Source organism: Dipodomys merriami, unplaced genomic scaffold (genome assembly GCF_024711535.1).
Source record: "Dipodomys merriami isolate MVZ:Mamm:240054 unplaced genomic scaffold, mDipMer1.0.p SCAF_90, whole genome shotgun sequence".
NCBI lineage: Eukaryota > Metazoa > Chordata > Mammalia > Rodentia > Heteromyidae > Dipodomys > Dipodomys merriami.
In genome coordinates this window covers 2,698,706-2,723,014 of record NW_027206513.1, presented here as the reverse complement: position 1 = coordinate 2,723,014, position 24,309 = coordinate 2,698,706, and the positions used below count along the sequence as shown (strand labels likewise).

At 38.8% G+C, this 24,309-nt stretch overlaps 1 protein-coding gene across 3 annotated transcripts; it reads left to right on the top strand.

Moving 5' to 3' along the window:
- The first annotated feature begins 1,631 nt into the window (after positions 1-1,631).
- On the top strand, positions 1,632-23,628 carry Zc3h8 (zinc finger CCCH-type containing 8). Of its 3 annotated transcripts, none has more exons than XR_011370094.1 (10): positions 1,632-1,765; positions 4,167-4,263; positions 10,244-10,478; positions 11,431-11,564; positions 13,645-13,767; positions 14,648-14,761; positions 16,356-16,463; positions 18,440-18,481; positions 20,036-20,091; positions 23,167-23,628. XR_011370094.1 is itself a non-coding variant. In XM_070013347.1 (9 exons), exons 1-8 carry the CDS (start codon positions 1,695-1,697, stop codon positions 18,470-18,472), a joined length of 915 nt encoding a protein of 304 aa, XP_069869448.1. In that variant the 5' UTR covers positions 1,632-1,694; the 3' UTR covers positions 18,473-18,481; positions 23,167-23,628. The 3 variants fall into 3 exon arrangements, 1 of the variants encoding a protein (XP_069869448.1); XR_011370095.1 differs by having other exon boundaries at positions 20,036-20,096; XM_070013347.1 differs by lacking the exon at positions 20,036-20,091.
- Positions 23,629-24,309: the final 681 nt, after the last annotated feature.

The following is a 24,309-nucleotide window of genomic DNA, read 5'->3' as shown; positions in this document are numbered from 1 at the left end:
AGTCTGTGAAACTCTTATCTCCAATAAACTACGCAGAAAAAAAGCTGGAAATGGCATTGTGGTTCTCTACAGTGCTAGCCTTGAGTACAAAGAGGCTCAGAGACAGTGCCTAGGTCCTGCGTTCAAGTCCCAGGACTGGCAAAAGGGAAAAAAATTAATAATTAAAATTTTAAAAGGTGGGCTGGACACTGGGGTTCATATCTGTAGTCCATCCAGGAGGCTGAGATCTTAGGATCATAATTCCAAACCTGCCCTGACAGAAAAGTCCATGAGATTCTAATACCAATTAACCACCAAGAAAATTGGAAGTCAAGCTGTGGGTCTTATGGTAGAGTACTAGCCTTGAGCAAAAAAGCTTCAGAGACAGTGTCCAGAATCTGAGTTCAAAGCCCAGGACTGGCACATACACACAAAAAGAGAAATAAACATAAAAATTTAAAAAGTTAAATGGATTCTACCTCTTTATGAGAGGCAATGCAAAAATTTATAACAGAAGGTGTGGACACAGTGAAGACTGGTGCATACTGGGCCATTTTTGGAATGAATCAACCATATACATTGGTAGCCTTTCATAAGTGTTCACCTGAAAATGATGGTGTCTGATGCCTTTGCAAGTCAAATTTTCTTTTTTGATGCTTCCTTCCATTAACCCAGTTTCCTTTTGTGTCTATCTTTTGCTCTATTCTTGAGTTTTTATATCAAAAGTATGTTTGATAATAGTTATATAGTATTTTCCTTTAAGACAAACAGACTTAGTCATCCTCTCTTAAACTTTTCCTTTAATGTTTAGTAACAATTCAAGTACAAAAATAGGTGATTGTTTATGTCATAAACACTAAGAAAAGTAGAATTCCCCTGGAGAAGATGTCTGGCTTCAAATAATTTCTTTCACTTGTCTGCAAAATGTCCTGGATTCATACCAAGAATCAAAAGCAAGTCAAGTTTCTATTATTGACCCAATAAATAGATTGAGCCTTTCTTTTTACTATTCCCTGCTTATATTCATTCAAACAGGAAAAACTTCCTATCTGTCCAATTTTCCCTCCTTCTTAAATTCTCTACTTGGAACGCCCATTTACCCTCAATTTCATCCAACTCTAAGGAAATTATCTCAAGAAAGCTCAAATCTACCCCCTTTCACAAGTAGCCTCCCCAACGTGATGTGCCTCTTCCCCTTTCTGAATCATTGTAGTATTTAGGACCTTTCAAAAGGACTTTCTTGCCTCCAACATATTTATGTATTCACTTTTCTGTTACATATCTATGCGTCGGTTTACTCCAAGCGTGCATGGTGATAGTACCTATTTTACACAGCTGTAGCAAGTATTCAAGTTAGGTAAAATTTGAAATAGAAGGAACGGCAGTGGGGTGCTCAAGCAGATATTAACCATCATTCCTTAGAAGCACTATGATTGCTGCTGAAGAATTTTCACGGAAGTGAAATAAAAAGAACCTTATGGATTCTTCCAAAATCCTACCAGATTCCGGCGCAGGATAGAAATGCGCAGGAGCCCCCGCCCCGAAGTGGAGGATGCCTGCGTAGTGAGCGGCGATTGGCGGAGCGAGAGCGTGGAGGGCGGTGCGACGCATGCGCGGGGCGGAGCCTGCGGGCCTCGGCACGGCGCAGCGTTCTGGCCCTTCGGTGACGGCTCAGGTGTTCCCTGGCGTGCGAGGCCAGACCAGGTTTCTGGGTCATGGATTTTGAAAATCTGTTCTCGACCCCTCCCAACCCGGCCCTCGGCAAGAGAACGGACTCTGAGGAGAGGTGATCCCACATCTTTCATCCTCTGAAACCAGGGACCCCGGCCGGGCTCCGCCCCTTGGATCCTAGTGAAGCCGGCGTGCGGGGCTCGGCCCGGGGCTGGGGCTGTCCACGTGGAGACCGGCCGGGTGCAGGCATGAGCCGGAGGGCGTCCCAGGGACTGGGTCGCGGCGGCCAGGGCGGGCGAGAGCCTGGGCCGCGAGGAACGCGGGAGTGGGTGCGGAGGCGAGCAGGCTGCTCTCTCCCGGCCTCGGCTGGCAGGGAAACCCGGCTCTTGCTCTCCGTGCCCTTGTGATTGTCTCCCGTAAGCGCCGGTAGACAGCGGTCCTTTCGAGGTTTCCACGGATAAGACTAGGCTATCTTATTCTTCCTTTGTGTGTAGTAAGGACAGGTTCATTAGACGGTGAAGGATGAATAGTGAGAACCCTGCTAATTAGGGATCAGTGGACTCCAGAGACCAAAATGAAGCCACGAACACCATTTCCATTTAATGTTTCTTTTCCATTGAGCCACAGCTCCAGTAAGTGTAGACATCTTAAAGAAGGTAGCCTCCTTGATGACTGACGGGTAGGTGCTATTGGAGTCGAATCTGAATGAGCATAGGACGTTGACATCCAGGGTTGGAAGGAGGGCCTTTGCGTAAAGGTCCTGAGGGATGTGATTGTAGCCAGCGTGACGTCTGGAATGGAGTGAAATAGTAGGATCTGAGGTCTGACAATTACTGGGAGGAACGTGGTTTTGACTCTGAATAAGACAGGCTCTTGGAGGGTGTTTAGCAGGGACATTATCTGTCTTAGCTTTATAGCAGGGTCACTTTTGAGAGTAGAATAGAGGGGAAGGAGAGCAAGAGCAGCTGGGATCATTTAGTACCAAGAAGCAATCAAATACGGGTATTTTTTTTTGAAGAGGAGTCAATATCCACTTGACTGTTTAGGAATAGCTGTTTAAAATAGGATTCTGTTTCATGGAGTTCAGTGTTGGATTTGTAAGATAGGTCTAGTAGATAGATACCCAGATGAATATGCTAAACAGGAAATTGGCTTGATTGGATTTTAAAGGGAGAGATCTGGGTTGGGGACTTGGATATTGAAACCAAGTACATAAAGATGATAGTAGAAGCCATGGATTGGAAAGACATCCCCCAAAATGAGAGTAGAGGCAAAAGAGCTATAAGGTCTAAATGCATTTTAGAGTTGTGAAATTGAGTAAACAACTAAGAAGTTGAAGGGTGAGAGACTGGAAAGGAAGCACTCACACTATTCCTGATGCTGCCATAGTCTGTGTTTTACCGGTGTGAGGGTGATCCCTTCTGACCCATCCTATTCATCGATCAGTAAGGTAATGTAAGGACAGAGTAGGGACAGAGTGGTGAATGTGGAGGGCAGTGAAAACTAATAAACTAACAGGGTGTGGTATAGGGCATGAATTTATTTTCCTTTGCCGTGTATGTTTCAGGTGTTCTTGGGCTAATGTTTTGAATATCAGGTAATCACACAATGTCTAACATGGTCAGCTTTCATTCCCATAAGCCTGAAAACATCTTCACATCTAGACATGTGTCTCCCCAAAGGGAACCCTGAACTCAATCTGAAATACCTTTCTGTTTTATATTCCTTATTGTTTGCTAACCCTGAACATGACTTTAGATCATGTCTCCCACTGTAGATGACTTATGTTGAAGTTGCCTTTATATTTTTCTCCAAGGAGATAAAAATCTTGGAAGTATGGACAAGGTCTGTCTTTTTCTCACTGGTGCCTGACTAGGTCTTTTTCATTGTTCATTGTTGTATGTAGCCTAAGATATGAGACCACAGTCTGGTATGTGATGAATATTCTATACTTGTTGAGTGAATAGAATGATGGATGATTGATGAATCTACTAATTCTTCAATGTTAAGGTTGCAATCTAAAATTTTCAATGTTATAGGTTATTCATAAACATTGATATCTACTGCTCAGAATGAGTTGGTGCATTATTTGTCTGCAGTATTTGGAGAAGTGCTTATTTTTTTGTTAGTTTGGTTGGTTGGTTTTTTGTTCCTTACTCTGGGGCTTGAATTCAGAGACTTGCACTCTTGGTTTGACTTTTTCAGTCAAGGCTGGCCTACTTCCACTTGAGTTACATCTCCACTTCTGGATTTTTGCTTGTTAACTGGAAATAAGAGTTTCATGGACTTTGCTTCCCCTGACTGGCTTTGAACAGAGAGCCTCAGAGATCAGCTTCCTGGGCAACTAGGATTATAGGTGTGAGTCACCAGTTCCAGCTGGAGTGTATTTGGAATTTGAAATTTTATTGAGAACACATTAAAGTCAATCCAAGGAATGACTCTTAATGCTATGGTATGAACCCTTTTTATATTGGAGAAAGCCTTTTGTATTACTTAATTTTTTTCTTTTTCTGCAGAACCAGCAATGAAAAAGATGACACCAAAGTTAAAGAAACACAAGGAGGGAAAGTCAAATGGAAAGTAAAACTGAAGTCTGAGAAAATTCCCAGAAAAGTAAGCTTAAGTTAGCATAGTAGAAAAACAGCTACAAATGGATGTTTGTGGAGGTCTCATTTGTGTCCGTTTGTCAGCATTTCCAACCTTGTTACTTGTATGAGGGATTCTTGTTCACATTTTTTAAAAGACATTGTCATTGAGTGTGAACTGTTTTTAGTAATTGACTTTATTTTGACTTTTCCCTGCACCAGATGAATACTTTTCCATTGTTTTAACAGGTTGATTTTCCTCTTTTTTTGTGTATCTGTCCTGGGGCTTGAACTCAGGACCTGGGTGTTGTCCCTGAGCTTTTGTTCTCAAGGCTAGTACCACGTTAGCCACAGAAATAAGAGTCAGATTTTCCTGCCTAGGCTGCCTTTGAACAGCAATCCTCAGATCTCAGCCTCCTTAGTAGCTAGGATTGCAGGTGTAAGTCACCAGTGCCTGGTGATTTTTCCTATTTTTTTTAGCTTTTTTTTTTTTTTTTTTAAATTTTTAGTGAAGATAAGAGTCTCCTAGACTTTGCTGCACAGAATGGCTTCAAATGCAGTCCTCAGATCTCAGCCTCCCAAATAGCTAGGATTATAGGTGTGTGCCCCTGGCGCCTGGCTTTATCATTAAGTGGTTGTGCAAAGAGGTTACAATCATAAGTTGGGTTATGAATACAATTAATCTTAATGGATGTCACCCCTTTTTATCATTCTTGACCATTTCTCCCACTACCATGCCTACCCTGAAGTTATATAGTTCAGTTTTTACATAATGTACATTGAATATAATGACTGTATTTGCTCAGTCCCCCTACCCTCTTTTTTTTCTTTGTTTTAATTAAGGTCAGATAGAATCTGGAGCATTTTTATGCAGGGCTGGCTTCTGTCCTTGCTCCTCAATCTTCTAAGTCCTTTCACCTCTCTACCTATGCCCTCCACCTAGCTGGGATCATAGATATGCACAACCACATACACCTGATTTGTTGCTAACTTTTTGCCCAGGCTGGCTTTAAATTGCAGTCTTCCTAAGCTCTATTTCCTAAGTAGCTGGACTTACATAGGTGACCACAACCTCGACTATTTTCCTACTTTTGAAATGGATGGTAAACTGTTTCAAAACTTCTAGGGCTGGGGATTTGGCTCAAGTGGTAGAATGCTTGCCTAGCTTGCATGAGGTCTTGAGTTCAAACCACAGTTCCACCCTCTTGCCCCTTCATCCTCCCCAAAAAACATGTAAAATTCTTTCCTTGCAAATTCCAGTGAGGTTTGTTTGTCTGTTTTTGTTTTGGCTAGTCCTGGGACTTGAACTGAGAGCCTGGGCACTATCCCTCTGCCACTTGAATCACAGAGCCACTGCTGCCTTTTTCTGAGTGGTTTATTGGAGCTAAGAGTCTCATAAGATAAGACTTTCCTGCCCTGGCTGGCTTTGAACCAGGATCCTCAGACCTCACCCTCCTGAGTAGCTAGGATTACAGGCATGAGCCACTGGCCACCAGCTCTAGGAAGCTTTTTAAGGGCTTTTGTTTACTAAGTTAACCAAATTTAAAGCTTAATACCTGTATGTAATTCAGGAGGACTGCCATAGCCAAGTATCAGCAATTGGTACTTGGCTGTGGCAAAAGGAAATTGTTATCTTGGGGTTCTGCAGGCTGGAAGTAGAAGTAAGTCTGAAAGCAAGGTATTGCAGGATTGGTTTCTTTTTTTTTTGGGTCCGGTTGTGGGGCCTGAACTCTGGGCCTGGGCGCTGTCCCTCAGCTCTTCAGCTCAAGGCTAGTGCTCTACCACTTGAGCCACAGCTCCACTTCCGGCTTTTTTTTCTTTTTGCTTATGTGGTGCTGAGGAATCGAACCCAGGGCCTCATGCATTGCAAGGCAAGTGCTCCACCACTGAGCCACCTTCCCAGCCCGGATTGGTTCCTTTTGAGGTCTATGAGGCAGGATCTGTTTCAGGCCTCTCCCTGGCTCCTGGTGGATTGCTGGCAATCTGCATTCCTAGGCTAACAAAAGTGTGGCCCTGTCTTCTGTTGGTATGTTCTCATGGCATTTTTCATCTGGGCCTGAATCTGTGTGAAAACTCTTTTTATAAAGACACTGGTTACACTGGATTAGGCCCACCTTGATGACCTCATCTTAGTTACATATGCAGTGGCCTGATCTTCCAAATAAGATCACAGTTTGAGCTACTGGGGGGCTAGAATCTTGAGGACTCAGTTTACCCGACAACAAAACTGCTCTGCTTCTCGTGCTTCTCCTTTTAATAGATTCTTTTTTAATTTGTGAATTTTAACATGCTACAGAAGAATGGGTTCATGTAGTCAGTGAAACTCTTTAAAACATAACAGGCTTTATAGTAGCATCTAGTAGCAGGAACACCATTTTACCTCCTGGAGAAACTACTCAGCTACCCAGGTAAATAACTTTTGCTTTTGGGGCATGTGTGGTTGTTATAGTCAAGAGCTGAGGTTAACATAGAAACTGTACCTTCAGTTTTCCACGATATGTGGGGAGGGTTATCGTGCTTGTTTTGGGGGGCTTAGGTTTTTTTGTTGTTTTACTTAAGGCCTCATGCTTACTAACTAGATTGGCATGGTACCATTATTGAGCTACACTTTCACATTTACTCTTCATTGACCTAGGAGAGGAGCTAGTGGATTTTAGAATGTGAGCAACTTTAGTTTTTTTTGTAATGCCTCACAGTATCCCAAATTATTTCTACCAGTTTTTATTCTCACAGGCAGTTTATGAGAAATACATTTCTGTTGCTTTGTTATAGAAGTGCTTAGTACTGCTACCCTTATTTTTGTCATCTTCAACAACCTTGAACTTCTGACATTGTGTGCACAGAGTTCAACATAAATCATAAATGGAGGTTTTTTTGTGGGTTTGTTTGGGGTTTTTTGCTTTACTAGGTTTGAACTTAGGGCTTCACCCTTGGTGCTCTACCATTTGAACCTTGCTCCCAGTCCTTTTACCAATTTATTTTTTCACATAAGGTCTTGTGTATTTTACTAGGGTCAGGCTAGGACCACCAGCCTCTTACCAATAACCTTTGTAGCTGGTATTACAAGCATCCCAACTGGCCCCAGTCCTGGGGCTTGAACTCAGACCCTGGGCACTGTCCCTGAGCTTCTTATGCTCAAAGCTAGCACTCTACCACTTAAGCCACAGCACCACTTCCGGCTTTTTCTGCTTATGTGGTACTGAGGTATTGAACCCAGGGCTTCATGCATGCTAGACAAGCACTCTACCATTAAGCCACATTCCCAGCCCCTTGCTTGTTTATTGAGATGGGTTTTTGCTGTCTTTTGGCCTGGGCTGGCCTCCTTCTATGATTCTCCTTTTCTGCCTCCCAGATAGCTGGGATTTAGGTGTGAGCCACTATTGCCCAGCCATTTTTTAAAATGTTTTTTATTGTAAAAATAGTATACAGAGGGGTTACCTTTACATGAGTAAGGTAATGAGTACCTTTCCTATTGAGAATTGTTACCTCCTCTTTTGTTTTTCCCCTACCATTCCCTCCCCAACTTCCCCCCCCCCACCAAGTTGTAAAGTTTGTTTTCAACATAGTGTCTTGTTCCTTTCATTGTTACAATAGGTCAGCCTGTATCCTTGTTTCAGCATTTTGTTATTTCCCTTCGCCTCCCCAAATTAGAAAAGTGTAAATACAAGATACGGGCACCAACGTCAAATACAGTGAAAACAGGGGTTATACTGTCGGGGAAGAACATACAAGAGAAACAAAAAAATCACATAGTACATTTTAGGTACATTAAAAACAATAGTAAGAAAGAAAAAAACAAGTTGTGTCCCTATCTTGGGGTTCATTTCACTTAACATCATCTTATATGGCTATATGTACATAGCTTTTGACCTTTTCTGCTTGTCCTAAACTTATACTAGTTATTGCAAATAAGGGAAACCATGGGGCCTATGTTTCTTTGGGCCCCAGCCATTTTTTAATAAGAGATTATTCTTTGTGGGGTGACCAATGTTTAAAAATCAAAATTTCCATTCCAAATTGATTGTAAAGATTCATCTGTTGCCAGGTGCCAGTGGCTCATGTCTATAATCCTAGCTATTTAGGAGGCTGAGATCTGAAGATTGTGGTGTGAAGCTAGCCTGGGAAGGAAAGTCCATGAGTCTCTTTATCACCAAAAAGCTAATTTCTCTAGTACTTTGTTGCATCCTGGAGCTGCTGCGACTCAAAGTGACTCAAAGTGATAGAGTGTTAGCCTTGAGCCAGAAAAGCTTAGGGACAGTTCCAAGGCCATAAGTCCAAGCCCCAGGACTGGCACACACATACTCATACACACAAAGGTTCATCTGTTACATTGCTATATAATGAAATCTTAATTCTTTCAACTCTGAAGATGTCTTTTTACTATGGATAGGCACTGCAAATGCTGCTATCAGTTTACCAGCATTTGATTTTAATTAAGCATTTTCATTGGTAGGCATTTGTGCAACTTTGTTGGATTGTTGTTTTGATGTGGTAAAAGTTCAGCTAAATGGACTTCGAATGGCACTTACATTTGCCCTTGCCTTAGTCTGAAAGAGCACTGCTCAAATGTGGAAACCATATCTGCTGCAAATGAGGATGGGAGTAGACATCTTGTTCGATTTTAATTTTGATTGGCATAGTGATACTGAGCAGTTTTGCTCACCTAAGAGCCAAAGTGAACTATCAAAATCATTTGCTTTTAAAATTGTTGGCCAGGGATTTTTCCAATTTCTTCATGTCTGAGCATCTGTTCTTGCCAAAAGGCTGTCTTAACTTTATTTTCTTTGAACACATTTCTCAAACTCCTCCAAACATAGTTTAATTAATTCAACATTGATTTTCCTTGGCTATCGAATGAGCTGCTGAGAAATTTAATTTAGGCCTTGGGGTGATGACACATTTGTAATTCCAGCAGTCAGATAGCTGAAGCAGGATTGTGAGTCCAAAGCCAGCCTGGGCTATAAAGTAACATCCAATGTTAAAAATAAAACAATTAGATTGTAGCCTTATTTTTAATTTTTATGAGGCAGGAAATCTGTTATGCAATAGCATGATTTAAATCTTCTAATTTCTCTATTTGTTGCATCCTGGGAATAATGAATACTTAATATATATAAATACATATACACACATTTATAGATACATATATATCATGTGTGTGTGTGAATACTGGGACTTGAACTCAGGGCCTTGTGCTCTTAGCTTTTTTTGCTCATGGCTATAGTACCACTTGAGTCACATCTCCAGTTAGGTATTGTACTAGTTAATTGGAGATGGAGTCTCACAGACTTTCTGCCCAGGTTGGCTTTAAGCCATGATTTAGGCATAAGCTGCCAGTATATTTAGTTTTTTGACAGTACTGTATTATTACATAATACTATAACACTTTGCCATCTCACTCAGCAACAAAGTAATCCATCCTTCACTATGGAGGATTTAGTACCCACATGAGAAGCCTTAGCCTTTACCAGGCATTTCATTCAATTCCTCTGATTAAACCTACCTCTTTTTTCCTCCAGGGCAATTTTCTAGTTGATTTTGTTCTGGTATCAAGGAAGGATTTATTGCAATAGCTTAGTCTGTTTTTGTAGCATTTTAATTTATCCTTTTAAGTTCCATTTCTCAGACTCCTAGTCCACCTTCCAGAGCATAACTTTCTTTGTCAAACACTTTGTTACTAATGAGTATACTTCATGCCCAGTGTGCATATATATGTGTGCACGCACACACACACACACACACACACACACACAAATAAATCTATGCATACCTTTATTGCTGTGGAATGTCAGGAAGCCATCCACTACTTCAGCAAACCATCCTGAGTCAAGCCAAAAAAAAAAAAATACTACTTTAGACTTGTTTTTCAAAAAGCAAGGAAATATAACATGTATGACACTACTGTCCAGTGTCAGGAATGATCAATTCATGGCAGATACTGTTTCTTTTCTATAATTAGGTTGTTTTGAATACCACTTTTTAATATTGAAATTTTAATTTTTGCTTAGCTTAGGCACTTTGGAAACTCTACAGCATCACCAAAGAGTTTACAATATATAAAATCAAGAAGTAAGGACTATGATACATATAGTGACAATGACATATGTAGTGAGGAACAGGAAGATAACTTTGCCAAAGAACTTCAGCAGTATATACAAGCTAAAGAAATGGCAAATGCTGCGCAGACTGTGCCATCTCCTGAAGAACCTATGAAGAAAGAGGGAGCAAAAGATCGACAGCAGGGTAAGTGCCAAACTGCTGTGTGATTTAGAGTTTATCCAGAGAGACAGTCCCTTGTTTAGGGGGGCTTTTCTCCTGCACTTTATCTAAAAATAAGAACAGATTTCTATGGATCATTATACTAGAAGTGAACTTGCTTGATGATAGACCATACCTGAGACGTGGTCATTTGCAAGAGAACCTGAGGATGGAGAGGCAGTAGGTAACTTATCAGAGGCTATAGTTAGAATATCTAATTCTTGATCCATGCATATAGGAAGGATGAGATGTGTCTCTTTGTGTTGCTGTCCAAACTTAAAAGAATTGACTAGAAAGATATATATATATATCTCAGGCTATAGTTCAGAAATATATTTTTTTCTATTATAACAGTGGCATTTAGCCATAGATATGAGAGCAAAGACAATTGTAAATGGAATTTTTGTTACCTTTTTACTTCTTTTCCTCCAGGTGTTTCTTTTCTTTTTTTTTTTTTTTTGTCTGAGATGGGATTTGAACTCTTGATCTGATGCTGTTGCTCACTTGGCTAATGCTGTACCACCTGAGCCAGGCATGCAAGTGTTTTTTTATATTCAAAATAATCTATGTGAAATATTTTCAGTGAAAAATCTGACTAATGTCAGAGGTCATTTTAAACATTTGAAGTTTTTTCTTATAGTGCTATGGCAATTCCTAACTAGATCCATTATATGGTGACCACTTTAAAAGGTTCTGGCTTATGGCTTGCAAAATTAATTTTGATTATCTTGTTTTGTATTCCTCCTAACAATTCAGGATATGTTATAATTCTGTTTGGAGTCTCTAACAGAGCTTCTAAAAAGGAAAATTAGTATCATACCCATTATTCTCCACTGAACTGAAGAGAACTTTTTCTGGATGATTACAATGTATACATACTTCTTAAAATTAAATGGATACTTTTTAGTTGTTCAAAAATTAACTTTGTTGTTTTTAGATGCTAAACAAAAAAATAAAAATCTTAAAGCTGGTCATAAGAACAGCAAACAGAAGAAGCTGAAGCGCAAATGGCCAAGCACTGGAAACAAAGGATCTGATGCCTTACTGAAGAACAGGGGCCCGCCCAAGGAGGTAATGCGGTCACAAGCAAGCATGTGCTATGTAGGATGCTTACATACTCGGGGATTTCTTTCTTGATAAGTGCTAAGTCACAGGATGAGGGCCAAACATCCCCCAAACCAAGGGTTATCTGGAGGTGGATAGCCTCTTACCATTAGTAAACTCTGTAACCTTCCTTGTTACCATTGCAAAAGCCCTCTCACACATTAGCTGTCCACACCCATTTGGCAGCCTTAATATTTTTCCTATTGTCCCTGAATACAGCTAACAAGCCCCTTAAGTTTTGAATATTCTGCTGATGATTATGGAACAATGGAAAACCAAAGATAAAATAGCCCTGGAGACCTTTCAGAGGACATAGTCTTACAGAGTTTACACTATTGAAGACCCTCTTCTGTTGATTTGACTCCTTCTGAAAACTGAAATTGACTAAGTGTTGGCCTTACCACATCTTCCAACCTCACTTCTAGTATTTTGGTTTTGCTTTGTGGAAATTCTTTTTTGCTATGCATATGTGCTAAGGATAAGACAATAAATGACTCCTGGACTCTTGCTTTTCTGATGGCTTTTCAGATGGATGGCAAGCTTTTGATTAGGCTTGATCAAAGGGGACAAGAAGGAGCAGGACACTAGAAATTCCAAGTATTCGCTGGGCATGATAAGTGCCTTGTGGTCCCAGCTCCTAAGGAGGCTGAAGTGGAAGTTCCATATCAGAGTAAATACATTGAGATCCTGTCAGAAACAAAACACAAAAGATTCAAACACATTTATGTAAAATATTCCTGCTTCAGTATTTTACAAGTGAGAAATTTAAAGCCCTCGGGTTCAGGTAAATGCCCATGGTCACCTAGAGCCAAACAGGGCTTAACTTGTCATCCTAATCCCTGCTCAGTGTTACATTAATTTAGGATTATGCAACCAAAGCTAACAGTCCTTCTACCAGAAGAACAAATTTTTAAGGTATATATTCAACTTTAATAACAATCAAATAAAACTAAAGGTTTAAACTGAGACATTTACAGGACATTTTGATGAAATAATTGAACCTTTTTGCAAATTTAGTTATATCAGAGACTGCTTGTTGGCTCTCTTAATTGCACATACCTTATCCCTAAAATCATATTTACTAATTGATACATGAAAGTTGTAAGCTTTACCATAACTTAACACATTAAACATAGTTGTTTAAGCTGGGCACCAGTGACTCAAACCTGTAATCCTAGCTACTCAGGAGACTTGAGATCCGAGAATTGCAGTTCAAAGCCAGCCTGGGTTGGAAAGTCTATGAGAATCTTATCTCCAATTAACCACCAAAAACAAGAAGTGGATCTATGGCTCAAGTGATAGAACATAAAATGCTCAGGGACAGTGCCTAGGCCCTGAGTTCAATCTCCAGGACCATTGCACACACAAAAAAGTAGTTGTTTCAGAGGAATTAAATGTATTTTCAAGTTCCCTTTATGCTAAAAAGTGAATATAATATATAGTATATATTGTATTAGTTATATTAATTACAACCTGTTTATCACCATCTCTTAAGGGTATATTTCTAATATGAGCTGGACAGTTACCTCCACCCACACCTCATGAGTGTCTCATTGAAACTGTAGCTTTTTCACCACTTTTGTTGATCTCATGGTTCCCAGCTTTGTCTCCATAATTCTAAAGATCTCTGCTTTTAGACTTTACTTGGGTTTTATTTTTATTTTTTCATTCATTTTTTATTATATAATGGCAAACCGTAATAAAATACTCAGGTTTCACACACAAATATTGAATGATGGAATGCTGATGAAACTAACAAAATATTACAAAAATTCATGTATAAAAGTCCCAGTCTTTCACCTAAAGGCCATTTAGAATACACACCTATTTTTCTTTTCTTTGAGATCCAGTCTGGCTGTCACCTAGGTAGCTTCATGCTTGCAATTCTGCCTCCATCTCTTGAGTGCTTGGATTACAGGTATGTGCCTTCACCCCTACTAGATGAAGTACTCTTTGATGTTTTAAAAGTAGTTGAAGATAATCTTATGCAACAGAATAATATAATTGACTGTAATTTTCCCTTTTTTTTTTTTTTTTACTTTTAAAGGATGGAGAACCTCAAGAGAAGCAGCAACATGTAAGAATGAGTCAGGAATTCATCAACCAGCACACAGTGGAACGCCAGGGAAAACAGATTTGCAAATATTTCCTTGAAAGGAAATGTATTAAGGTATAAAAATGTGAGCAAGGGGCTGGGAAGGTGGCTCAGTGGTAGAGCATTTGCCTTGCATGCCTGAGGCCCTGGGTTCGATTCCTCAGCACCACATAAGAAAAAAGAAAAAAATGGAAGTGGCGCTGTGGCTCAAGTGGTAGAGCGCTAGCCTTGAGCTGAAGAGCTGAGGGACAGTGCCCAGGCCCAGAGTTCAGGCCCCACGACCAGACCCCCCCAAAAAAAAGGTGAGCAAATATATACCTAATGCTTTTAACAAAAATGTACCAGAATAAACTGCTGTTTCCATTGGATACTTTTAAATCATACCTAAAGGGGATTTTTGTTTGGAGTTGTTTTTTTTTTTGTCATAGAGCTTGAACTCTGGGCCTGGGCGCTGTCCCTGAGATCTTCAGCTCAAAGTGAGTGCTCTACCATTTGAGCCACAGTGCCACTTCTGGTTTTCTGGCAGTTAATTGGAGATAAGAGTCTCATGGACTTTCCTGCCTGGTCTGGCTTTGAACCATGATCCTCAGATCTCAGCCTTCTGAATAACTAGGATTACAGGCATAAGCCACCGGTGCCTGGCTCATACCTAAAAGTTTTTAAGCTTTTTCTTCCTGGAAAAGATTGTTAGAAAATTGTAGATAAATACTATTTTTTATTTTACAAAGTAGATAATTTTTTAAAAATTCTTTGCATTAAAAAATATGTAAGACTTACGAAAATTTTAAGTAGCTATGGATCATGTTGCCTATAAGCTCACTAATTAAGAATTAGACCATATTGCTTCTAAGATCATATTTCTGGAATAATTTGCTTATTTAAATTTTAGTAGGAATTAAATCGTAAAGACATAACTGAGAAGTAATAATTGTCCTTGTTCTTTTTTATGGCCCAGGGAGACCAGTGTAAATTTGATCATAATGCAGAAATAGAGAAGAAAAAGGAAATGTGTAAGTTTTATGTACAAGGATATTGTACCAGAGGTGAAAACTGCCTGTATTTGCATAATATCCTTTATCACAAGATACAGTACCTTTACTATTTATAAATATTTAAATGAACATTTTAAAGATTCAGAGTTTTTAATAAAAGCAGAATTGTAGCTAGCAAAAGTATCTAAGTCCAAACTTAGTTTCAAAAGTGATTAATTATACATAGGTTTTTTTCTCATATACATACATATACATATATACATACATATATATGCACATACATACATAATTTTTTCTTTCTAAGACAGAAAAAACAAGAGTTTTTAGAAAATTTTCAAGTAAATATCCCTTCTTTGCAGTGGGTTCATAAGTCCTTGTTCAGTTTGGAAAGACGTCAGGTTTTTGCTGTGACATAGACTAATTGATTCTGTATTCATAAGTTACTTCATAAAATAGGCAGAGATTACATAATTTAGAAATACTTTTTCTGTGTGTTCCATACTGTCTAGTGGATGTTTCCTAATAGAAGAGCCTTAGTTACCTAGTGCAAATAGTACGGTATAGAGCATTATAAAAATGAGGACATAGTCATTTTAGGGCAGTAGCACCTTTGGTCACCACAAAATTTGCTATTCAGTTACTGAATACAAGGAATCCCAAATGCCAAATAATAGGCTTTTTTTTTTAGAAAACAAAATTGAAGATATTAACAAAACACTTTTAAATAAGCAAATATATAAGGAATCCAGATTTAAAAGACATAGTGACACTCTGACTTTGATTTACCCTACTTCAAAAGAATAATGTAGAGCTGGGAATGTGGCTTAGTGGCAGAGTGCTTTCCTAGCATGCATGAAGCCCTGGGTTTGATTCCTCAATACCACATAAACAGAAAAAGCCAGAGTGGTGCTGTGTCTCAGGTGGTAGAGTGCTAGCCTTGAGCAAAAGAAGCTCAGGCCCTGAGTTCAAGCCCCAGGACTGGCAAAAATAAAAAACAAAGAATGCTGCAAAATAATCATATTTCTCATTGTATTTAAAACATCTCTCTCCCCACTGCCCTCCTTTTTCTCTCTTTCTCTCTTTCCCTCTCTCTACATATGTGTGTGTGTGTGTGTGTGTGTGTGTGTGTGTGTGTGTGTGTGTGTATTCAACATTACAATTATAGATCTCATTTGTAAGAATGGCTGTGAAGGAAATTAGTGTCTTGTGATGGTCTATAAACTTGATTTATGTTATCTTTCTTGTTAGAATTTTTTTTCTGTAACACAATTAGTAATTTATTATCCCCCCTTTTTTTTTTTTTTTTTTGGTCTGTCATGGGGCTTGAACTCTGGGCCTGAGTGCTGTCCTTCAGCTCTTCAGCTCAAGGCTAGCGCTCTACCACTCGAGCTACAGCGCCACTTCCAGTCTTTCTGGTGGTTTATTGGAGATAAGAGTCTCACAGGCTTTCCTTTCTGGACTGGCTTTGAACCATGATCTTCAGATCTAAGCCTCCTGAGTAGCTAGGATTTCGGGCATGAGCCACTGGCGCCTGGCCTTGTCCCATATTTTAAATAGAAAATTTGATTTTCTATTAACAGGAAAGGTTTTTATATAAGAAAAATAAAATTACTAACAATAGCTATTTTAGTAGGATTAAAATGGTTTTCTTCCTTAACATCTGTGCTACATGAATACCCTTGCAAGTTTTATCATACAGGTGCAAAATGTTATCAAGGAGACTATTGTAAATTTTCCCATGCTCCATTGACTGCTGAAACACAAGAGCTATTAGCTAAAGTAAGTACAATTGTAATATACTGTTTCTCTCTTTTATGTAAGAGTATGTTTGGACTAAGGATGAGAATTGAAAAGATACTGTACCTTAAGAATACCTCAGAAGTTACTCCTGTATGGTAATCTAAGAATTTTCTTTAGTTGGAAAATTAATTTTTATTTGTATTTTTTATAGCCCAAAGGAAGACTTAAGAGTCATTGGTGGTGTAAATTGGAATGTTCTAAAAATCTTCAATGTAATTAGCAATTTTAATAGCTAAATAGAAAGGCAAAAGAAGGAAAAACAGTACTATTGTAACCACTCTTGAGAGGACAAGTTATAGGTCAGTAAACACTTGAGAGTTATATCAACAGGAACTCAAATAGTACTTTTTTTTTTTTTTTTTGTCAATCCTGGGGCTTGGATTCAGAGCCTGGGAGCTGTCCCTGAGCTCTTTGTGATTAAGGTTAGCACTCTACCACTTGGGCCATGGTGCCACTTCTAGCTTTTTCTAAGTAGTTTATTGGAGATAAGAGTCTCAGACTGTTCTGCTTAGGCTGGCTTTGAACCATGATCCTTAGATCTCAGCCTCCTGAGTAGCTAGGATTATAAGCCAGAGCTACTAGTGCCCAGCTCAAATAGTACTTTCAAAGTATTTTCTTTAAATTTTTTTTTTGGGGGTCGGTTGTGGGGCCTAGGTGTTGTCCCTGAGCTCTTCAGCTCAAGGCTAGTGCTCTACCACTTGAGCCACAGTGCCACTTCATTTTTTTCTGGTGGTTTATTAAATCTAAGAGTCTCATGGACTTTCCTGCACATGCTGGCTTTGAACCACAATTCTCAGATCTCAGCTACCTGAGTAGCTAGGATTATAGGTGTGAGCCATCAGCACCAAGCCAAATATTCTTTTAATCTATAAGAAAAGATTATTAAAAAAAATTTTTTTTTTTTGGTCAGTCGTGGGGCTTGAACTCTGGGCCTGGGCGCTGTCCCTCAGCTCTTCAGCTCAAGGCAAGTGCTCTACCACTTGAGCTACAGCGCCACTTCCCGTTTTCTGGTGGTTTATTGGAGATAAGAGTCTCACGGTCTCTCCTGCCCAGGCTGGCTTTGAACCGCGATCCTCAGATCTCAGCCTCCTGAGTAGCTAGGATTACAGGCGTGAGCCACCAGTGCCCGGCTATTTAAATATTTTAGTCAATTATATATTAACTATAAAAAGTACAGGCAAAATTATATTGTTTCAGGCAGAGAATGTGGCTTAGTGGTAGAGTTTTTGCCTAGCACGCATGAGGCCCTGGGTTCAATTCCTTGGTACCACATAAATATAAACTTAATAAAATATAAGGAAAAATAACCATTAAAGATTTTGTAAAATTAAACTGAGCTGAACACTGTCACTCATGCCTATAATTCTATCTACTCAGAAGACTGAGACCTTAGGATCACCATTGAAAGCCAGCCCAGGCAGGAAAGTTTATGAAACTCTTATCTTCAACTATCAAAAAGCCAGTAGTGGAGCTTAGCTCAAGTGATAAAGCACTAGCCTTGAGCAAAAAGAAGCTTAGGCATAGCACCCAGGCTCTGAGTTTTTAGCTCAAGTGGTAAAGCACTAGCCTTGAGCAAAAGGTAGGATAATAGGCGTGAGCCACTGACGCCCAGCTAAACCCTTATTTTAAAACCAGCAATATGACCTTGTGGCAGAAAGTTCTCTTGAAAATATGTAAATACTAGAAAGTCAAATAGAGGTGCTCATTACTAAATACTATGTTGTAAAGGACATTTATTATTGTTGTAAAGTACTTTATATGTAAATGTTTATATGAAATGAATGAAGAAAAATTATGTATAAAATTAGTTTTTTATTTTCTCTTGTAATATTAGATTATCAGGATGGATAATACTAGAGTTATGTGAAAATATAAGAACATTGTAATTTACATAATGAGGCATTAGTGCATGAAAATAATTACATGACTTTTTTCTTTTTTTTTTTTCATTTCAGGTTTTGGATACTGAAAAGAAGTCAAATAAATAGACAAGAAAGGTAAAAGTAGAATATACCAAATTTTTTTTTCCAATCTCTATAACATCTCTAGAAATTGGAGTGCAAAAGTATTTTGACACATATTCATATATATGTGTATACGTATATCCATATCTATATCCACATATCTGTGGCCTACTTCTCCATTTGAGTTTGTCTATCATTTATATTTTTAAAGTTCTCTTGAGTTTCTTTACAGATTTAACAAATGTGTGTAGTTTGATAAATAGTTAGTGATGTTATTTTTGCTCAATGTTATGCTGCTAAAATTCATTTATGTCGTTGTCATCCACTTGTATTATTCCTGTGTAGCATTTCATCCTGTAAATATGTTATAGTTTAATTATTGTACTATTAATGAACTTTAAGGGTTTTTCAATTTTCTTTTTTTTTTCAAATTCTTTATTGTGATTAAGTGATTACATAGTTTCCCAAATTTCACAGTATTGTAGGATAGTGATGCTTAGTTAAATCTCAAACACATTCTAACTTTCATGGGACAAATTGTCTATCATGGTCTATAAAGTTTATAAGTTCTGTGAGCATTTTTTTTATTTTTTATTTTTTTATGGGTCCGGTCTTGGGGCCTGAACTCTGGGACTGGGCGCTGTCCCTCAGCTCTTCAGCTCAAGGCTAGAGCTCTACCACCTGAGCCACAGTGCCACTTCCGGCTTTTTTCTTTTTGCTTATGTGGTGCTGAGGAATCAAACCCAGGGCCTCAGGCATGCAAGGCAAGCACTCTACCACTGAGCCACCTTCCCAGCCCCAAGTTCTGTGAGCTTTGACAATACAGTTATTTCTTCCACATAGGATAATATGTACATTTCTTTCATTTTGCATAGCATCAGCTGTTCCCTCTTTCCCACTGGTTCCCTCCTTCCCATCATTGCCATTGAGTTGCTTAGTTCGTTTTGATCAATATCCACTGCAGCTGCTGGGTCCCGCTGTTGTGTGTTTTTCCCTGACTCCCTCTAATTCTGTGTCCTCCTTGTTTCCCTCCAGTGTGCACAAATATACCATGTATCTTATCAGCAGCATGGGGTCATTTAGTGGTGATTCGACCAGATGAGTGGAAGTCCTTTGTTTCTTAAGTCTTGTTAACTTTGTTGTATCACCTTATGTTTTGGATTTAACATCCACTTATCAGGGAGACCATGTGCCATTTGTCTCTTTGCTCTTGGCTTACCTTGCTCAACATGATTTGTTCTAGTTACATCCATTTCCCTGCAAATGCCATTATTTTGTCCTTTCTAATGGCTGCATAATATTCCATTGTGTATAGATACCACAATTTTTGGATCCATTCATCTGTGGTGGGGCATCTGGGTTGTTTCCATATCCTGGCTATTGAGAACAGTGTTGCAGTAAACATGGAGGTGCATGTGTCCTTGTATCCTGGTTCCTCTTGTTCAGGATAGATGCCTAGAAGTGGTATGGCTGGGTTATAGGGGAGGTCAATATTTAGCTTTATGAGGACCCTCCAGGCTGCTTTCCAAAGTGATTGTATAAGTATACATTCCCACCAGCAGTGTAATAGGGTTCCTCTTTCTGCAGATCCCCTCCAGCATTTGTCGTTGGCTGACTTGAGGATGTGGGCCATTCTGACTGGGGTAAGGTGGTATCTCAGGGTTGTCTTTATTTGCATTTCCTTCACAACCAGGGATGGTGAACATTTCCTCATGTGTTTCTTTGCCATTTTTATTTCTTCTTCTGAGAAGTCTCTCTTTAGTTCCCTTGCCCATTTAGTAATTGGTTTGTTAGGTTTGGGAGGAATTTTTTCAATTTTCTAAGTACAGTCTGTTATAAATATATCCCCAGGCATAAATATGCTTCAGCTATTTAGATACCCAAGAGGGGAACTGTCATCATTGTGTGTGTGTGTGTTTGTGTGTGTGTGCATGTGCATGCACGTGTGTGAACGTATGCACATGCACATGCATGCACTAGTCACTGGGGCTTGAACCCTGGGCCTCACCCCTTGCTCAGCTTTTTTGCTCAAAGCTGATATTCTCCTACGTGGGCCACACCTCTACTTACAGCTTTTTGCTGTAATATATGAATATTTGCATTTGGCTGCCTGGGCTAGCTTTGAACCTCAATGTTCAGATCTCAGTTTCCTGAGTATCTAAAATTACAGCTAGGAGCCACTACTGCTTGTCATATCATTTCAAGGTAATGTTTTAATATAGAATTTTAACAGTTTCCACTCCTGTGAACTGTATAGAATTGCTATTGTTCCACAGTTGCCAATATTCTATTTGTAAATACTTACTCCTTTTCAAATCAATTAGTGGATGTAAAAATGAGGTCTCATAGCTTTATTACATGAAGTACAGCATTTCATCTTAGGCTTACTGACTTTTTCCATTCCATTTTTATTGAAATATTCATGTCTTTGCTCAAGTTTCTATTAGACGATGCTCTACCATTTGAGCCCACATCTCTGCTTCCGGCCTTTTGGTGGTTAACTGGAGATGGCAGTCTCATGGATTTTCCTCCCCAGGCTGGCTTCAAACCCAGTCCTCAGATTTCAGCCTCCTGAGTAGCTAGCATTACAAGCATGAGCCACTGGCACCTGTATATGATTGTCTTTATATATATTTTACATATATTACTGATAAATTTATGAAGATTGGGCGTAGGTCTTCTATTTTGTGTGATGTTTTCACTTTTGACATATCAGTGAACAGAATTACTAATTTTAAAATCATTTTGCTTCTGGTTGGTTTTGTGTCTTCCATGTGTCAAGAAGACAGAAAATATTTTTAATTTGGGGGGTTTTGCCATCATACTTTTGTTGTTGTTGTTGTTGTTGTTGTTCATGGGGCTTGAATTCAGAACCTGGATGCTGTCCTAGAGCTCTTTTGCTCAAGCATGGAAGCAGCTCCACAGACTCAGCAATCTGCTTGCCACAGAAGACAGGGCCACAAACCTTATAGCTCAAGCTCTCTAGTTGGGCCACAAACTATTCCTCTGGTCACCATCTGACTCTTCGCACAAGTGCCTCTCATGGCTGTCTCCCATCCACACATCATAGGAAAGTGCTCTTAGTTTCCCTGGCTTGCAGTTATTCCCTTTTTCAGGTCTCCATAGTAGTTCAGTCTCAAACAGTAAGCCCCTTTCTCAAGTTGCACCCTGTTGCTGGACACCAGTCACTCACACCTGTAATCCTAGCTACCTAGAAGGCTGAGACCTGAAGATCAAGGTTCCAAGCCAGCCTGGGCAAGAATGTGCATGAGACTCTTTACCTCCAGTTAACCACCAAAAAGCTGAAGTAGAGTTGTGGCTCAAGTGGTAAAATGTTAGTCTTGAGTGAGAAAGCTAAAATACAGCTCCAAGGTCCTGAGTTCAAGCCCCAAGATTAGCACAAAAAAGTAAAAATACACCCTGCTATCACTCTCCTTGATACAGAGAGTGACAAAATGGATTTCTTTTCTAATGCTCGTCCAATATACATAAAGATTCACGGTTACAATATTGGATTTAAGGCTTTCAAAAACTGTAGGCTTATCCTGCTGTTTGTCTGTTGGAGTTGTAGACTGGTTCCTACTTTTCTCTGCATTGCCTTTCTCTGTCTCTGTTTGACTCAGATGATCTGTCACCTCTTTTGTGATTACCAGTGTTCTTTTGGACTATAGTCTCTCCTTTGTTACCCTGATGCTCTCATTAACCATAACATGTAGGAAGCTTTATTTTCACCTCACCATCATAAGACCAGAAGCTAGACAGGTATTTCCTATATTCCCCATGTACTCATCCCCATACGTATAAGCACATGTGCACACATATACATGTCCACATACATATACTCAGTCCCCAACATACTCAAATCCCTCCCCCATGCACTCTCCCCTACCAGTCACATATACACTCTTCTTTGTCTCTAGTCATACAATTCTACTTTTAGGTTGACAAGTTTTTAGCTTCCACATCTGAGAGAAACATGATACTGACCCTTTTTGCACCTGGCTTATTTCCCTTAATGGAATATATTTATTATAGTTACATGTTCTCTGTATTTGTATTTTTTGCTCTTTATTAAATATTGCTTTATTTGCCTCATTTTTATCCTTATTGTTCTAGTCCAGTAATTCTCTATATTCCCAGTGAAATGTATTCTTTCTTTTTAGTAGTCTTCACTTTTTATATGGTTTTTAGTTATTATTTTCTTTATTACTTTTCAAGTTAACGCTTCATTTTTTTGTTCAGTTCAAGTGTTAGGTTTTGAATTTCAATCCAAGTTGTTCATTCATTTTCCCAAAGAATATTTTATCCATTTTTGAGTTTTTCTCTTTTTTGGTGATTCTAAGCTTGAACTCATAGTCTTGGCTTTTCAACTAGATGCTTAATCATTTGAACCATGTGCCCAGCCTATTTTGCCTAGATGGCCTTTCTTCTGCTTACCTTCCTCTAGACCTGGGATGGCAAGTGTTTACCAACACACCCAACTATTGATTAAAATGAGGTCCCATAAACTTTTTTGCCCAGTCTGGCCTTAATTGATCTTCCCAATCTCCACTTCCTGAGTATTAAGGATTATAGGCATGAGGCACTACATCTGGCTTTCATTTTGAATTTTTTAAATTATTCTACATTTTTTGAAGGTAGTAAAGGGAGATAGGAGTACGTTTAAGTTGGTAATTTTCACCAGCCAATGTGTTTTTATTCTCTATTTTCTTTTGTAGCTTTGTTTAGCTGAAGAGGGTTTATGCCTATGCCTGTTCAAGACTGTTCAAGACTGATGATTTGGACTAGTTAACAAGATCCAAAGTACCTTCATTTCATCGTGGTGGTGTGCAACTTCTCTAACAGATGGTGCAGAGGGGCAGGTCTTGTACTCACATGAAGGGCTGGGTCTTCACTGGGGCGTCTCAGCTACTGGGTCAAAAGAGGAGCATAAATGGCATATAGGCTGGCTAAAAAGGAAATGTTGTGGTAAGAAACTACAGAAGTCTCTTATGATGGAGATATCTTAATAAAATAGGAAGCAAAGTTAGTCTGCATAAGAAGGGGTAAAGAATTAGGATAATATAAAAGTAGAGCTCTACATTTCATTAAATACTTTTTTATACATGTTTTTAATGATGGTTCACAACTCCATTTTATGGTTCAAAATACTCCCTGATTTTTTAAAAATCCGTTTTCCCTTGGGCATTTGTTTCTAATTTCTTACTATTATAAATAAAATGAAGTAAGATTTTTCACTGTCTTCCTAAACTTGATTTTCTAACTTTTTGTTAAAATATATGAATATTTATCACCATTGGTTTATATATTAATCAGGTTAAACACTGTTATGCAGAATTCATTGCTTGATAATGTCCTTTAAATACACAAATATATGTATACAACATTTTCCAAGCATAAATAATGAAAATTCCAAGTATGCTTTTTCTTTTTTTTTTTTTTAATTTTTTTATTGTAAAGATACTATACGGAGGGTTACAGTTCCAAGTATGCTTTTTCAAACTGGGATTTGAACTCAGAACCTTCCTCTTGCTAAGCAGTTGTTCTACCAGTAGTTCTACACTGTTCCTAGCTAAATTTATATAGTAGTATTTACTATTATTAGAGAAGTATTATGAAATTGAAACCTATCATGTTTTATTGGTAAGAAAAATAATGTCATTAACTTGCTAATATAAATTACATCACTCCAGCAACTTTTAGCAGAGTCTTATGAAAATGTGAGTCAGGATTATTTTGATTATAATCCAATTCCAAGAAAGAGAATTGCATCTACTACCAGCAAATATTTTTCAGACAAGACCTCATGAAGAAAGAGATCAGTACAGATCCCTGAGCTCTTAGAAGAAGACAGTGAATGA

Excerpts from the sequence above, each read along its gene's own strand:
- Zc3h8 (XM_070013347.1), top strand. The coding sequence starts at position 1,695 with ATGGATTTTGAAAATCTGTTCTCGACCCCTCCCAACCCGGCCCTCGGC. Across the intron at positions 1,766-4,166 it reads AGAACGGACTCTGAGGAGAG|AACCAGCAATGAAAAAGATG; the intron begins GTGATCCCACAT and ends CTTTTTCTGCAG. Across the intron at positions 4,264-10,243 it reads CTGAGAAAATTCCCAGAAAA|CTTAGGCACTTTGGAAACTC; the intron begins GTAAGCTTAAGT and ends ATTTTTGCTTAG.